We start from the raw sequence: 17,552 nt of genomic DNA on the forward strand, positions 1-17,552 counted from the left end.
ATTAATGAACAAGGAAAACTGAAGAAGAGTTGATGCCTTTGAATTACGGTGTTGGTGAAAAATATTGGATATACCATGGACAGCCAAAAGAACGAACAAATTTGTCTTGGAAGAAGTACAACCAGGTTTTCCAGATTATAGCTCCTAAATATAAAGAAAATCTTCATAAAATTAGAGCCATCCAAGCACTGGGCTGCTAACCGAAAGGTTGGCAGTTCAAACCCACCAGTTGCTCTGGGGAGAAAGTTGTGGGAGACTGCTTCCGTAAGGATTTACAGCCTTGGAAACCCTATGGGGCAGTTTTACTCTGTCCTACAGGGTCTCTGAGTTGGAAGATTTTCTTTGTATTTAGGAGCTGTAAATCTGTCTCCTAGGACTTTCACTCATTAGTAGTATAATACAAAAGTCAGAACTTTATAATTACATGGGAATTACATTCTTCTGTTCTCCTATCTCTAATTTCACATGAACTCTTCAGCAATCCTGTAGATAAGCAAGACAGGCAGACTGGAAATCTTTTCCAGTTAAAGCCGAAGCACAGAGATGTTACTGCAACGAACCTAGGGTCACTCTGCTAGCATTGACTGTTACGCAAAAAACAGAGTTCCAGCTCTCATTTTCCATTGTTCTTTCCATTTTGACACATGTCTGATGCCTTGCAATAGTTGAGATATGGCATACTATCCTATATTCACTACTGCTAGTATTACAAAATTCCTATGAGTTTAAATCAAACATTTTTATACCTAGTAGTACTAGAGGGTTCAGTGGGTGGAAATCCAAATGCATTGACATGAAACACTTGATCTTCAAACCAACCTGAAAAAAGATATGTTATAAGTCACTTTCATTTGTTCAATTCTCCTTTTTGCTTGAAAGGACAACACTCTGAAACATAAAGTAGTATGTTCGGCTATAGTCTCATCCCTGTATGCTAACTATAGAAGCTGTCAAGCTACAGAATAACTTCAGATCCTTAGATAGTCTCACTTTAAAGCTCATAAAAATAGAAATAATATTCAGAAGGTAACTTCTCATCTTTTTATTTCACAATACATGTTGAACTACAAAAAGTTTAGGTACACAGATTAGGAAACGCTTTATTTTATGACCCTAGGTAAATCTGAAAAGTTTTACAGTGTACAATTTAGCAGTTTTTATGGTATATTCACAAAGTTGTACAACCATCACCGCTACCTAATTTCAGAACCTTTTTATCACCCCAGATAGAAACTCCATGCCTAATAGCAGTCTAAGAGTTTGCTGTCAAAAGTATACTCTCATAATCAATGTTCTCCCAAATTATATCACATTAACATATTTTAACCAATCTCTAAATGGTTTTACTGCAGAATGATGAGGAGTGAAGGAAGAACATATACTGACTTACCTTCTGCTAAGACAAAGCATGCCTCTGTATATAAACCATTATGGAACTGGTATCAACAGTTGAGGAAGATAATTTTATGCTTGAGGCACTGATAAAGTCTGAGTCCAAAAGGACTAAGACGGATTGAAATGTGTCCCCCAAAAATGCGTGTCAATTTGGCTAGGCCATGATTCCCAGTATCGTGTGGTTGTCCACTATTTTGTGATCTGATATAATTATCCTATGTGTTGTAAATCCTACCGCTAAGATAGAATTGGAGCCCTGGTGGCACAGTGGTTAAGAAATATGGCTGCTAACCAAAATGTTGGCAATTGGAATCCACCAGCTGCTCCTTAGAAACCCAGTGGGGCAGACAGTTCTACTCTGTTCTATAGGGTTGCTATGAGTCCGAATCCACTGGATAGCAATGGGTTTGGTTTTTTTATGATGTTAATGAGGCAGGATTAGAGCCAGTTATGTTAATGAGGCAGGACTCAATCTACAGGATTAGGTTGTATCTTGAGTCAATCTTTGTTATAAAAGAGAGAATTGTGCAGAGAGGAGAGGGACTCATACCACCAAGAAAGAAGGGCCAGGAGTGGAGGGCATCCTTTGGACCCACAGTCCCTGCGCTGAGAAGCCCCTAGACCAGGGGAAGATTGATGACAAGGACCTTCACCCAGAACCAAGTAAGAAAGAGAAAGTCTTCCTCAGGAGCTGATACCCTGAATTCAGACTTCTAGCCTCCTAGATTGTGAGAGAATAAATTTCTATTTGTTAAAGCCATCCATTTGTGGCATTTTTGTTATAATTGCACTAGATAACTGAGCCAAGGACTCCCAAATAATAAATTTAAAAATTTAGCATTTAGAATTGTGAACAGATTATAGCTTAAAAATTATAGGTTTAAATGTCTCAGTGGTTAATTCCAAGATGCAGCCTACTTATATTGACAGTACAGAATATTCTTAGCATGTCAGAAACTTTCCCAGTGTTTTGTCTGGATTCTCAAAATATGGAGGAGTTAAAGTTCTTTTGCCCCTGTTTAGGATTGTGTTCTCTATATCCTTATGCCACCACCGTATGAAGTTACTGAGAACCCAAACAGGTAAATCTAAAAATTGTATAAGATCAATTTCCCCTATTCATTTAAAATAGATTTAAAAGAATAAAGAAAAGTGAAGGATATAGCTTTACTAAGATCCAGTTGTACTGTTCCAGTAGGATCTTCCAGAAAAAATTTTCCCTAAAAATAATTAAAAGAAAAATATCCACATTAATATAGAAATGAATACTAAGACAAAATAACTGAAATACTGATAGTTTTGACAATGGAACATAATAAAGTGAATAACAGATTAAAAAAAAAAATCAGACTTCCTCGTCCAGGCTTTTCCATTTACTAGACTGGCAATCTCAGGCTAATCACATAACTGAGACAACTGAGACTCAAGACTCTTCACAGATACCTTGGGGAATGGCTGCTGTGTAGCAAGAGATGCCAAGAGGTGCACTAGCTGGCTACCACCAAGAGGGTTTTACCTTCACCTAACAGAGCCTCTAAAGGACCAGGATGTGGTCTGCAGTTTTGTTTGTCCAGAAACTCTGTCCTCTCAGTTCAATCAGAGGTTACTGATGGACTAATTTCAGGCTACACAAACTGGTCACCTGTATGAGACATTCCTTCTTGATGTCTACTCAGGAAACTGAACACGAATGACAAGGTTACTCGGAATAAAGGTTGAAGTCTTAAATGAAAGAAAACATCCCTGTACCCTCTGTAGAAATGCTATATGTAACTGACATTTCATCAATTTGAATAGTGAAAATAAAAGTTTGATGCTTATTAAGTTTAACTTACCTCTTTTAACTGGGTTATCATCCCAAGAACAATCACATCTCCAATTTTGGTTGTACTACCCAGTAAGGTTTCTATTGTTTTAAGCTAAATAAAACAAAATAAATTCTTAAGGTTTGAAAATATATTCTTTTAGGAAACCAACATTTTTATAAACATGTAAATGCTGGTGCACATTTCAGTATTTACAGCTAATTTATATTAGAAAATCAAATAAATCTTAGAAAGTTTAATTTTATCCTATAAAAAAATACCAAATGCATGATGGCCTAGAAGCATTATGCCTAAAGAAACACTATATCAACTCGGACATTTACCAATCCCTTAAGTTTCATTTTTTTTAAAGTTTCGTATCATATCATTTTGAATAAGTACCCTGGGATAATTACATTTATTTTTAAAATACAGAAAATAATTTACCAGTTTTATTTATCTTATTTGGTCAGAAAGAAGTAGTAGCTTCTACCAGAGGTTTGAAGCAGCTAGGACACTAGGCATGAACACTGGACAGACAGCCAGGTCAGTCAGTTAGTTAAACAGTTACCAGGAGTTTATTTTCATTTAAAATTCAATAAATTAGAATGAAGCAATAAATATTAAACACGTATATTCACACACCACCCTTCCACAAATGACTAGGATAACGTTCTAACCTGGAATTTGCTGCCACTCTCATTAGGGTGACAGCCTATCACTGGAGGAGTAAACAATTCATGTCTATGGGTTCTCTATAAAAAAGAAAAGTCACATGAATTACTGAAACAGACATTCAGTCCTGATTCATTAAAATAGTACCCTGATGGATCACTGTCCTTAAACTAGTGTTACCCTTACCTATTTATAATAAATTTGAAAACCCTATCCTGGCCCAGCCCCACAAATTCTATCCCTGCTCCCCAAGTTCTATTCATTTCCCTTTTCTCTCTGGCATCTCTCTTTCACTCAGGGATCTCCTCCCTATAGCGTCATCTATTACCGTATATAGATGTCTCCCAGATCTTGCTCTGCCCAGCCAGATCTCAGCTCCAGACGCACATTTCATCTGGCAACCTAAACTCCAATGTTTAAAACAGAACCGGCCATCATCTTACCTAAACATTCTCTTTTGCCAGTTTGTTAACACATCACCATTATTCTACTGTTCTATCTTGGGCTCAGAACCTTAATCATCCTTGATTTCTCACCCCCTCCCTTCTCATCACATCCAATCCATCATCATGAACTACAGTTTCTACCACTCCAGTCCTGTTCCTCTTTCATTTTTCCCTCGCCGCTTCCTTCATCCAGGCGACCGACCATTTACATGTATACTAATATCACAGCCTCCTATAAGCCTTCCCTTACACTCATCTCAAAATCTTCTGATAGAGGAAGTTCTCAGAAAAACCCAGCTCTGACTGACTCTCTCCAGTGTGCCAAGGCTCCTCCCATCGAGAGAAACCAGCTGCTGCTGAGTCGATTTTGACTCAGGGCAACCCCATGTGGGTCGGAGTAGAACTGGGTACCACGGGATTGTCAATGGCTGATTTTCTCAGAAGTAGATCACCAGGGCTTTCTTCTGAGGTGCCTGAGTAAATGCAAACCACCAACCTTTCGGTTAGCAACAGACTGCATTAACTGTACCACCTGGTGACTCACCTACCAAAAGAACCGAGTTTTAATTCCCAAGAGTGCCACTCAAGGCACGCACATGATTTGGTTCCAGTCTGCCTTTCCAAACTTATCCCATGTTACTCCACTTCACGGGCCTCACACTTTACAGAAAGTGAAGTGATGGCTCATTGTTTCCTGACATAATCCATTTTTTCCTTTTGCTGTGCCTTTGTTCACTCTCTTACCACCACCTTTTCCCCGTTTCTACAAGAGCAAAGCAATCAAGGCCCATGCCAAATGCCATCTTTTCCTTGAAGCCTTCCCTGATTTTTCTGCTGAGTACAATCTGCCAATCTGCTTGTATCTCCTTTACAGCACTCATCAAATTCTACTTCATATTGTATTTGGCAAATGGCTTTAATTTCCTAGGCTGTAAGCTACTCGAAGGCAGTATAGTATAGTAGCGAGGCTTGGGCTCCAGAGTGAGACAGACTGGAATCAGACCTTGTTTCTACTTACCAGGTATGATCTTTGAGAAAGTTACTTCACCCTTTTAGGCCTCAGTTTTTTTTTAATTTGTAAAATGAGGATACTAATAGCTTCTAATACATGGGGTTGCCACGAGTAGGAATCGACTCAACAGCAGTAGGTTTGGTTTTTTTAAGATCCATACATTAATGTTGAGAGAATTAAATGAGGTAAGTGATATTTGTAAAGTGTAAAACATAGTGCCTGGCACATCAAAAACATGTAATAAACATTAGCTACTATTTTTATCCTCATCATTAAAGGGAAAGAATATTTTTTATCTCTGTATCTTCTATATAGTCTCAAACATAAAGAACCCAAAAACAGCCTGTTGAATGAAGAACTTTCGACTATAAGATTTCATCCTTTAACTATCCCCAAACCCTGTTTAAGCACCCCCAGCTTACTTGGTGTAAAATGGTATATCGTTCACGAAACAGCTCTGCTTTATCTCTTGCTGTTCCAAATAAATTTGGTGCAGGGTGACTGGTCATTAACAGACTGGAAAAAAAGGAATGTCTACATATGACTATCATCATGCACAAAAGTAAGCCAAAAATGAAACATGAGACTACCCTCTGAAAAAGGTACGTTTGAAATTAACTTAAAGTCAATAGATGGCATACTTACGGAAGAAATTTTTTTCTTTCTGAGTTGTACACAAAACGTGGAGTATCAAATGCTCCTATGATATTGAAAATATGATCTCTGAAAAACATCCCACAAAAACACAAGGCCTGATTCACTAAAACTTAACACTCTAGGTGAACATAAAAACTTGCATTGTAATCTTACATTGTGTGGAACTTACTTTTCACATTTTCTCAGGTGACAGACACAATTTGTCACAGTGTCAAAAAATAATACAGGAGTAGAATATTAGCTCATGCATTCCCCTTTCAAGACACAAAAAAATCACTGCTCAATACTTTCAAGCAAAAAAGATTTTTAAATTAACCTCTAACTAATAATGGCATCTGTTGAAAAGGAACAAATAAGTATAAAAATGTCACATCTGAAACACACCCCTCCATATGTACTATTGTAAGTTATACTATAATATTATTAAAGAATTCGATAAATTTCCAATAATCTTAATCCAAAATATTATGCAAAAGTGTCCCACGAAAAGTTGTGTAATAGATAAAGAGCCCCAAAACTTTTGGCTATATCCTTGAGACCTAGAGTGCTGGAAAATAAAAATCAACAAAATAATTTACTTCTAATCAACTGTTAATAACATAATCATGTTTGAACTAAGAAAAAAAATTCCGCAGCATCATCATATAAACATTTCAACCTAAATGGAACTTTAGGGAAGATTTTCCCTAAAATTGTATCTGTTTATCCCTCAAACTGAAAATGGTCAAAAAAAGATCACGCTATTCTGGCAGGAGCAATAAGTATACAATAGCAGAGAATCAGTGGACTTGAAGATAACCTGATTTCAGGCACAGCTTTTCCACCATTTTCTAGTGGATCAGTCTTGGCAAGTTAACCTGTCATACCTTTTTTTATCCACAAAATGAGAGCCTCCTTCAAGGGACAGAGTACCAGGGCTGGGGTCTGGGGACCATAGTTTCAGGTGACATCTAGGTCAACTGGCATAACAAAGTTTATTAAGAAAATGTTCTGCATCCCACTTTGGTGAGTGGTGTCTGGGGTCTTAAAAACTAGCAAGCAGCCATCTAAGATGCATCAGTTGGTCTCAACCCACCTGGAGCAAAGGTGAATGAAGAACACCAAAGACAAAAGGAAAACATTAGCCCAAAAGACAGAAAGGGCCACATAAACCAGAAACTCCATCAACCCGAGACCAGAAGAATTAGATGGTGCCCAGCTACCACTAATGACCGCCTTAACAGGGAACATAACACAGAGTCCCTGACAGAGTGAGAGAAAAGTGGGGTGCAGAACTCATTCTAGTAAAAAGGCCAGACTTAATGGTCTGACTGAGACTGGAGGGACTCCAGAAGACATGGCCTCCGGACTCTGTGTTAGCCCAAAACTAAAACCATTCCTGAAGCCAACTCTTTAGACAAAGATTAGACTGGACTATAAGACATAAAATGATACTGGTGAAGACTGTGCTTCTTGGCTCAAGTAGATCCTTGAGACTAAGTGGGCAGCTCCTGTTCAGAGGCAACATGAGAAGGCAGATGGGGACAGGAGCTAGCTGAATGGAACCAGGAAATACAGGGCAGAGAGGAGGAGTGTGCTGTCACATTGTAGAGAGAGCAACTAGGGTCACATAACAATGTGTGTGTAACTTTTTGTATGAGAAACTGAATTGAATTGTAAACTTTCACTTAAAGCACAATTTTAAAAAAAAATGAGAGCCTCTTGTGCTATGATATAACGACTTTCTAATAACGGAAGGTGCAAAGAACTTTTACCATTCGGCCCCCACTGGACCACTAAACATCAGCTGGCTTTAGTATATAAACAACTTGACAGTAGCAATAGGTAACTTTAATGTCTATTTTAGGATTATAATCCTTAAACTTTGATAAATCACTTTGAATTTCTAATGATGGCTTTAGGGGTATGTCACTGTGCTCTAGTATCTTCAGTGAGTTTACAAGAAAAAAAATTAAAATTCCTCAATTTCTCTATTTTCTAGCAGGCCTAGTAAGTTCTGATAAGAAAAAGATGAAAGCTATTGACCCAAATAAGGCTAATTGCTTCTTTCAATCATCTTCACTGTCCCAAATAGGAAAGAACTATTAAAATGAAAATGGTTTCTCTGCCCATTTCCCCAGACATTTTCCTTCCAGTTAATCTTCATGAATTTGGAAAGAAGTATCATGTTCAAAGGAGAAAAGAAAGAGAGACACTAAGGGAAATAAGACCCAGAAAAATTATTGCTATATAAATTCCTAAGCTCTAACAGCACGAACGAAAGGAAGAAGGGCCTAGTGATCCACTTCTGGAAATCAGCCAGTGAAAACCCCATGGATCACAACAGCCCAATCTCATTGTGCACTGGGTCTCTGTGAGCTTGGCCAGCGGTTAACAATCGCATAAAATAGTGAAAACAGTCTTAAAACTGAGGTTCTACCCTGACTAGCCATTCACTATGTAACCCAAGTTAAGTTGGTGAAGTTATCTGAGCTCAGCACTTTCCTAAGAGCAAAAGTAATTTACATTTCTGAATTTTCAGTTAAATTCATTCATAGTACATGACAACAAAAGTAAATCAAACTTCTGAATATTTAATTCAATTCATTCATAGCATATAAAATATGACATCAGATCAGTTGGGTATGTGGCAAAAGTTAGGAATGGTACAAAGAACACAATAATCTCAAATGCTAGGACAAAATAGTAAAGATGAGTCATTTAACAACAAAGTTTATAATGCAGGCTTTTACTTGAAATGACGCATTTAGAAATAACTGCAGCTCCCTCTGTGGACATGCTGACCACTAATTATTTCCCCAAGAACATAATTCAAAATAATCACTCAACATTTCCAAAGGGGGGAAAGCTAATTATATCCACATACATAGTTTCATCTACTGCCTGACTGCATTCCTGGACTGCTGCTTCCACTACAGATCGTTCGATCATGTTGGATGACACTGAAAAGAGAATTTCAAAGTCAAATTTTAAAAACAAGTATAAAAATTACTTCTTTCTGCAGATAGCTTTTTTACCTAAAAATAATCTGCAAACACTAACCCTGAGATTCTCATTTCATAACTTTTAGGAGGAAAAATATATTAGGTCAGAACAAAAACGAAAGCTATACCTCTAATACCTTAATTTTTCACATTCAAATACACTTCTAACACCTTAATATAAAGGCAATGACCTTAACTTTCAAATACTGTTTAGTAATATAAATTCATTTATGTAAATACTTCTGAAAGATCCTGGTTTTAGTATCTGGAAATAATACCATTTCAAGGATACATTTGTATAACTCTTTATTACAGCTGCTGTTTCAATAGGCATGATAGCAACAATCCTAAAAACCCATTGCGGTCCAGTTGATTCCAACTCAGAGTGACCGTATACGACAGAGTAGAATTCCCCCCATATGGTTTCCAATTCTGTAAATCTTTATGAAAGCAGACTACCACATCTTTGTCCCACGGAACAGTTAGTAGGTTCGAACCACTGACATTTCAGCTGAGTGTTTAACCACTGCATCACCAGGGCACCCTAATAGTAACCATAACCAAAAAAAAAAAAAAAAACTGGTTGCTGTCGATTCTAACTCATAGCAACCCTATAAAAAAAAAAAAAAATAGGACAGAGTAAAACTGCCCCACAGGGTTTCCAAGGAACAGCTGGTAGATTCAAACTGCCAACCTTTTAGTTGGCAGCCAAATAGCTCTTAACCACCACACCACCAGAGCTCCTTTATTAAGCACTTACTAAATGTGGGGCACTATGTTCAGTACTTCACAAGCGTTATCCCATTAGTTAGACGTCCTCTAACATTGATGTTAATATGCTCATATCTTACATATAGGGAAAGTGCAGCTTCAAGAGGTTAAGTAACTTTCCCAAGAACACAACTACAAGGGGTAGGAGGGAGCAACACAAACCCAGGCCTGATTCCAGAGTAGGCGCCCTTAACTTTGGCAAGTTCTTAGGCAAAATATTCTGTGCCAGCTTAATTTGTAATAAGGACAAGTATTGTTTCCTAAACTTTCAACTGTAAAGGCATTTTTTAAAGCAAAGGTATATTTGAAATTCTGAAAGTGAAAATGAGACATAATAACAGTTTTTCCTATATCGTGGAACCTGTTTCATGAAGAAAAATATATATAATTAAAGAAAATAGCATCTATGCAACATAAGAGAGTGACCTGTACTCACTTCTGCTCTTCAGTGCACTAGAAACACTGGACATTTTTTCCCAGGAGAACAGCATTTTCTCCTTTGTAGGCCCGCACTTGTGGTATAGGTTAAGTATGTGTTAACAGAAAGATCCCCAGAGAAAGGCTAAAGGAAGAAGGGAGAGTTTCTCTGCTTTTTTTTTTTCTTCAAACTTTTATGAGTACCTAATTTAAGCACTCGACTGCTAATCAAAAAGTCAGTGATTTGAACCTAACCAGTGGCTCTGGGGGAGAAAGATGCTGCAGTCTGCTTCTGTAAAGATTACAGCTTTGGAAGCCCCCTGGGGCAGTTCTACTCAGTCCTATAGGGCTGCTATGAGTGGGAATCGACTCAAGGGCAACAGGTTTGGTTTTTCAGTTTAACTTAAATAAAGAGGGTAGTGGTGGTTCAGAGGTAGAATTCTCGCCTTCCATACAGGAGTCCTGGGTTCGATTCCTGGCCAATGTACCACATGCATAGCTACCACTCATCTTGTCAGTGGAGGCTTGCATGTTGCCAAGATGTTGAACAGATTTTAGTGAAACTTCCATACTAAGACACACTACGAAGAAATGCCTGGCAATCTACTTCTGAAACTCAGCCAATAAAAATCCTATGGGTCACACTGGTCCGATCCACAACTGGTGATGGCAATGGCGCAGGACTAGGCAACATTTCATTCAGTTGTGCATGGGCTCACCATGAGCTGGGGGCCAACTCAGTGGCAGCTAACAACAGCAACAACTTAAGTAAGACACAATAGGCACTCAGAGGAGACAAAGTACCCAAAAAGAATCCAATCAAAATCGGAAGTACAAAAGAGCCAGAGAGGAAAGGTGTCTGTGCCTGCTCCAGGAGGGGTGAAAGACTGTAAAAGAGTCTCTGGGAACATCCTGAGGTTCCAACTGAACTACAGGTATTACTCCTTGGGAAGAAGGGCTATCACTCCTATGGCTCATAGCACTGTGACATTTCAATACTGAATTTTAACTTCTACTTAAATCTATAAATTAAACTGAGCGCTGAGAACTATATTACCAATTTAAGAGTTACCAGAAAATTTTACTTACAAGGTTGCTTTTCCACAGCATCGATGATCTTTTCCAGTGCATCTTCAAGCTCTAATTCACTGATAGATTGAAGAGTGTCCGTGAGATACTTAATGGCTTCACTGATAACAGGGAAAGAAAAGATGAGGTCAGTCATCAACAACTGAGGCAAAAAACTTTATGGCAAAAACTGGCAAACATTCATCAATCTGGCATTAAAATTAAGATCCACTTAGTACCTTCTGAATAAATTCTTCTATCCTCTGCCAACATAACCATTCTTAAAGCCCCAAATCACACCCTTCCTCTAAGAAGCATTCCTAGACTAGTCTCCCCTGCTGCAATCTCCCTTTCCTTACGAAACTATTAAACTCGTGCTTGTATGTACCTTAGATCTGATACATGACATTAGCCATTTATTATTTATTCCTTTACATTTAGGGTAGGAACCCGTCTGCCTCAATGTCAGGTACCGTATCCTGAACATACCAGGGATGCTCAAATATATATTTGTTAATTTGATAATGCATTTACTTAAATTCCAGTTAATTGAATACGATTTCATCACTGTTGTGTGTTGTGAAATCAGGAAAAAAATTAGACTAGGAAAAACTTTGAAATTTGGACAGAAAAGAATCACAGAAGCAACATTCATATTAAAATCACAAAAAACTCCTGATTTAAACAGCAGTAATGTTCAGAATTAATGAACACTGTCTACTTAAACCATTAGCTGACTGCATACCACTCTGTAGCACACACCTTTACACTTTGTGTCAGTATTTTTGTCATAATCACCATATTAGTTGTTCTGTATGTTGGGTTGTTTATTGTTTCATGTGTGGGTGCCACATCGTTCTAATTCATTACAGACAATGCTTCATGAGGACTGGAACCATGTCGTCCTTTGGTAGAGTACTAAGTACACTGAAAGTGGTCCAAAATATTCAATGATAGAGTTACCAAAATCACACATATTTTGGGTGAATGTCAGGACAGCTCTTAGGATAGAATAAAGCCTGCAAAGCCAGTCAGGATCTGACTCTTGCCAAATCTTATTAGGCTCGTCCAGTGCCTGTGAACTTTCTGGTGCTCTCCGGCCTCAGGGTTTGTATATGGCCATTTCTTTCAACTCTTCTTCTCTTCACCTAGTTAAGTCGTACTCACCTTTTAACACTCAGCTCAAACCCTTCTTCAATACAGCCCTTCCTAGACTCTAAAGTAGGTTATGTGTCTGTTATACACTCTCATAGCACATCTTTCCTGGGACCCTTCTCACAACTGAAATTAAATAATTGTGAATTTGTTGTTTGATATCCATGGTAGGCAGACTTCTGAGATGGGCCCAATGGTCCATGCCTTCTGGTATTCATACCTTTGTGCAATTTCCTTCTCTTGAGAGTGGCCTGGATCTAGCGACTTGCTTCTAACCAATAAAATACAGCAAAAGTGGTGGAATATTTTACTGTATAATTTTTAAAATAAAAATGTTAATGCTAATTTACAGTGATAGGATGTCATTTTCTTAATTAGGTTTCAAAAGATGGTAACTTCTGCCTTACTAACAGACTCTGTCTTGCTGGTTTTGATGACGCAAGCTGCCATGTTGGATAGGCCCACATGGCAAGGAACTTAGAGTAGCCTCCAGTCAACAGTCAGCAAAGAAGTAAGGCCCTCAGTCCAACAACCCACAAAGAACGGAATCCTGCCAACCGTGCAGTGAGCCTGGAAGTAGATTCTGCCCAGCTGAAATTTGAGAGGACAGGCAGTCCCATTTTGATACCAGCCTTATGAGGAACTCTGAAGCAGAGGACCCAGCTAAGCCTATGGAAACTGTGAGATAATGTATCTTGTTTTAAGGCTCTAAGTTTTGGGGTAATCTATTGTGCAGCAATAGATAACTAAAGAACTACCTGTACCCCTAAGCTCCACCTCCTTGCCCTAGCACAGTGATTTGCATCTAACAGATTCCTGAATATTTCTGACTGAATTAAGAAATGAATGACGCATTAATTTTAGTTCAAATTCTAAGTGGAAAAAAAATGTCAAGGATCAATTGAACAAAATTTATTATTTTCCCCAAGGCATATCCAATCTTGTCCTTGCTCACCACTACCCTCACAAAAAAGCAAAATCAAAAGTCCCATAAAACTCACCATTACAAAAAAAAAAAAACCTCTCCATACACAAGAGCAATCAAAACACGTGGTTCACAAACCACAGCCTCGTCTACCTGAGATCAAAAGAACTAGATGGCGTCCAGATACAACAACTGACCGCTCTGAAAAGGGACACAACAGATGGTCCAGGATAGAATGGAAGAAAAACATAGAACAAAACTCAAAATCTTAAAAAAGACCAGACTTAGTGGACTGGTTAAGACTGGATGAGCCCCCAAGACCATCGCCCTGAGATATCCTTTAAACTTTGAACCGAAACCACCCTTCCGCAGTCACTTTTCAGCTAAATAACAGATTGGCTCATGGAACAAACAATATCATCAATGAGTACTGTGCTTCTTCAAAAATACCATGTATGTGAGACCAAACAGTCAATAGCTAACCTAAAGCGAAGATGAGAAAGTAAGAGGCAGCAGGGAAACTAGATTAATGGAAATGGAACAACCAGAACAGAAATAAATGAGCCTGCTGACACATTGCGAAAAATGTAACCAGTGTCCCTGAACAATACGTTAGAAATTGTTAAAAGAGAACCTAATTTGCTGTGTAAACTTTATAAAAACACAATATTATTATTTAAAAAAATGGCATAAAAAGTCTAGTCCAGCAGGTATTTCAACATATATAAAATATACATGCATGTGTAAGTGAAAGAAATCTTGGAAAGGACTGTTTCTATTACTCCAAAAAAAATACTGACTGTCAGGGCTAAGTTGTAAAGAAAACCTAAAAAAAAAAAAAAACAGATGACTTAAGAAGTACCTAAAGCCTACCTGCTTTTCTCTCTCTTTTTTTTTTAAATGTACTTCTAAGTGAAAGTTTACAGCTCAAGTTAGTTTCACATACAAAAGTTTATACATAGTTATCTGACCCTAGTTGCCGTGCCAGTAATGTGTCAGCACACTCCTCCTTTCCACCCCGGATTTCCCGTGTCCGTTCAACCAGCTCCTGTCCCCTTCTGCCTTCCCATCTCGCCTCCGGACAGGAGCTGCCCATTTAGTCTCATGTTTTTTTTTTTTATCTACTTGAACTAGGAAGCACACTCTTCAGGAGTATCATTTTATGTTTTATAGTCCAGCTGAATCTTTGTCTAAAGAATTGGCTTCGGGAATTGTAAAACCTACCCACTTTTTAACATTCCAAGAAATAATGCTTGGTCCAAAGCTGGGGGGGCCAGACACCCACAATTTCTGCAACAACATAAACTGACAACTATCGACATGCATATGGGCTGTCCCACGTCTTTCACTTGATGCCATTGTAACTCCATGATGTAGCACTGTTATTCCCATTTTGCAGAGACAAAGGCTTCGGGAGGCTGGTAGGTGCCCAAGTAACCCTGTTAATAAATAGTGCTATAAGACAGATCACTGTTTTTCTGGCTCAATTGCCAAGTGCAGGAGGAGACCTTGTCCCATCTAGGGGAAACATTTAGACTTCGCGCAAATACTGGCGAAACCTAAGAAAACATCCTACCAGGTCGATCTCGCTATGAAACACTCTTCAAGGGTCCTGTCATTTAAGGTTAAGCCCCTCTCAGCGGGCTAGGAGCCCCCGCGGCGCGTCTCGTTGCCCCGATCGACAGCGCGGTCCCGGCTCTTCTCTCCCGCCCCGCAGCCTACCCGGCCGACTCACCCCCGAAGCAGCAAGCCACGAAGCTTGAAGGCGGAGAGTGCCCGGCTCCGCAACCGCTCCGGCGCCATGTTTGCGTTTTGGCGCCACGGCCGGCGCCCCGCCCCTCCCCGACTCGCCCCGCCCCGGAAAGCCCTACCTCCAGCCCCAGAAAGCCCCACCCCTCCGCGCTGGCTTCCGCTGCGCGGACGCTGCTGCTCCTCCCACCTGGCGGGCGCTGCTCAGGATCCTATAGGTTGAAAGAGGAGATGATTCTGCATTCGTTTGTTGCGCAGAGGGGACATGTGAGCGTCCTTTCCCGGTATTTGGTTGGAAATGTGAGTCCCATACCCTAAATGCAGCATTGAGCAACTCGGCCCTCTAGTCGCTGCTGTCGACCTTCTGGGTCCCGGGTCGGGCTGTATGCCTTCCTTTTGGACCCCCGACAGTCGCTGGGGAAAACGCGGTGGCTGCGGGGACGAGGGCCTGTGTATTCCTGTTCTCTACTGCCATACAGTCCCGTGTCACTCCCTGGTAATACTCTCTGTTGTAGCCACTCGGTTTCCCCTGACATTCATTCATGGCTGGTACTATCTTCCCCATGCATTCCATTTTTCCTTTTGAGTGCTTCTGTGTGCCACGCACTGTCATAAGCGCTTTAAATTTATGTATGGTCACTGTTGTGCTTTCCACATCCTCATTTTACAGATGAGTAAACTGAGGCACCAAGATCATAAACGGCTTGCTCAAGATGACACTTCCAATAAGTGGTGGGGTCAGGATTTGAACTCAGTCTGACTCCAGCAAATGGACTCTTAATCTGCCACCCTTACAAAATGCTTTCTTCAACGAGTTGAATACACCATGGGGTGTTGTGCAGTCTTAAAAAACATGAGGACAGTTTCTGTGTACTGATGTGCAATGATTTCCAGGGTATATGGTTGTTAAAAAAAAAAAAAAAAGGAAACTAGGAAAGGAGAAGAAAAAAGAGTATATACACACACGTTTACTTGTCTTTGCATTCAAAAACAAGGGAAGGGGATAGGGATGGAAGTGACACCTTTTATACTTTTGCCTCCTGACCCATTTATATTGTTGTTACCTGCCTTCCAGTGCACCCCTAACTCATGGTGATCCCGTGCACAACCTAACAAAATGGCGCCTGGTTCTGCATCATCTCTGTGATTCGCTGCAGATCAGACCCTTGTGATTCGTAGCGTTTTCAATGGCTGATTTTCAGAAGTAGATCTACAGGCCTTTCTGCCTAGTCCATCTTAGTCTCCAAGTTCTTCTAAAACCTGTTCAGTATCATAGCAACATGCAAGCCTGAGAGATGGGTGGTGGCTGCACATGTTTATGTTTTACATACTCAAAAATCAAATCAAATAGAAATGGAAAGGTAAACTTAAAATTGAAACATACTTAAATCAATGCACCTAACTATATATTAAATTGGTAACAAAAAGTTACAGAGAAAATACTTAGTTCAAGTGATTTTTAAACACAATTCTCTGCATATTTTTAGTGGGATATATCGTAAGGATAAAAAAAACTGCAAAAAGTTTCGAATTTTATGTAAGAAAGAAGGGAAAATAAGGAATATATACACATATTTGCTTAACCACTAGGAGGATAAACAAGAAACTAATGTAAATGGTTACCTATGGGTGGGAAGGTAGCGGGTGGGGATGGGAGTAAAGATATAAAATGTGAGAAAATTAGGTGAAAGTGTTTTGGGGAATAGGATATTTGCATTGTTCCAAAGCATCACCTACAGATTGCATTCTACAGTCAATTTATAAGAAAAACTCCCATCTCTCCTTGTGCCTCCCTTCCCCATAGATCACATCTTTCCTTTCTATTTTTCTGGTTTATTTTGTGAATGCTTCTATTGTACAACCTAACACTCTATACTGCACTTATTCATTTACATATCTTTCTCTCTGACTGAACTCAGCCCTTTGTAGTAGAATTATGCTTTACTCATCTTAAAATTCACTTTGTTTATTGAATCATTGTCTTAGGCTGGGTTCTCTAGAAAAGCAAAACCAGTGAAGCGATAAATATAGAGAGAGATTTATATCAAGGAAATTGCTCATGTGGTTCTAGAGGCTGGAAAATCCCAAATCTGTGGGTCAGGCCAGAGGTTTCTACTGACTCACGTAGCTGTGGGGGTTGATGAACCCAAGATCTACAGGTCAGTTAGGCTGACAAACCCCAAGATCGGCAGGTAAGCTGCTAGCTCAATTCCCAAGAACTGGAGGTCAGATGAACAGGAGCCAGCTGTAGGATCCAGAGCAGACAAGAGCCAGTGAGCTTTGCCAGAAAGTCCACCTATATTGGATGCAGGCCACACCCCCAAGGAAACTTCCTTTCAACTGACTGGCTGCTCATAACAGATCTTGTCATGGAGGTGATTACATTATTACATAGCTACCAAACTACATAGTAAGCAGCAAACCACTGAGAATCATGGCTCACCCAAGTTGACACACAACCTTAACCATCACAGTCATCTAGGTGAGCAGCCT

General features: G+C 39.4%; 1 protein-coding gene across 3 annotated transcripts in view; it reads right to left on the reverse strand.

Moving 5' to 3' along the window:
* POLE2 (DNA polymerase epsilon 2, accessory subunit) overlaps positions 1-17,552 on the reverse strand; it is a 39,186-nt gene that overhangs the window by 19,989 nt on the left and 1,645 nt on the right. Inside the window, exons 1-10 of one of the 3 annotated variants that reach the window (XM_003408544.3) lie at positions 15,046-15,126; positions 11,252-11,352; positions 8,857-8,932; positions 5,979-6,056; positions 5,756-5,849; positions 3,881-3,955; positions 3,231-3,314; positions 2,559-2,615; positions 1,391-1,439; positions 747-819 (exon numbers count right to left, since the gene is read on the reverse strand). In XM_003408544.3, the coding sequence (XP_003408592.3) occupies positions 747-819; positions 1,391-1,439; positions 2,559-2,615; positions 3,231-3,314; positions 3,881-3,955; positions 5,756-5,849; positions 5,979-6,056; positions 8,857-8,932; positions 11,252-11,352; positions 15,046-15,113 (755 nt within the window). In that variant the 5' untranslated portion in view covers positions 15,114-15,126. Of the gene's footprint in view, positions 1-746; positions 820-1,390; positions 1,440-2,558; positions 2,616-3,230; positions 3,315-3,880; positions 3,956-5,755; positions 5,850-5,978; positions 6,086-6,159; positions 6,208-8,856; positions 8,933-11,251; positions 11,353-15,045; positions 15,127-17,552 lie in introns of those variants that run through there. The other 2 variants (XM_023546143.2, XM_064292430.1) reach the window with 2 other exon arrangements.

Source organism: Loxodonta africana, chromosome 10 (genome assembly GCF_030014295.1).
Source record: "Loxodonta africana isolate mLoxAfr1 chromosome 10, mLoxAfr1.hap2, whole genome shotgun sequence".
Classification (NCBI taxonomy): Eukaryota; Metazoa; Chordata; class Mammalia; order Proboscidea; family Elephantidae; genus Loxodonta; species Loxodonta africana.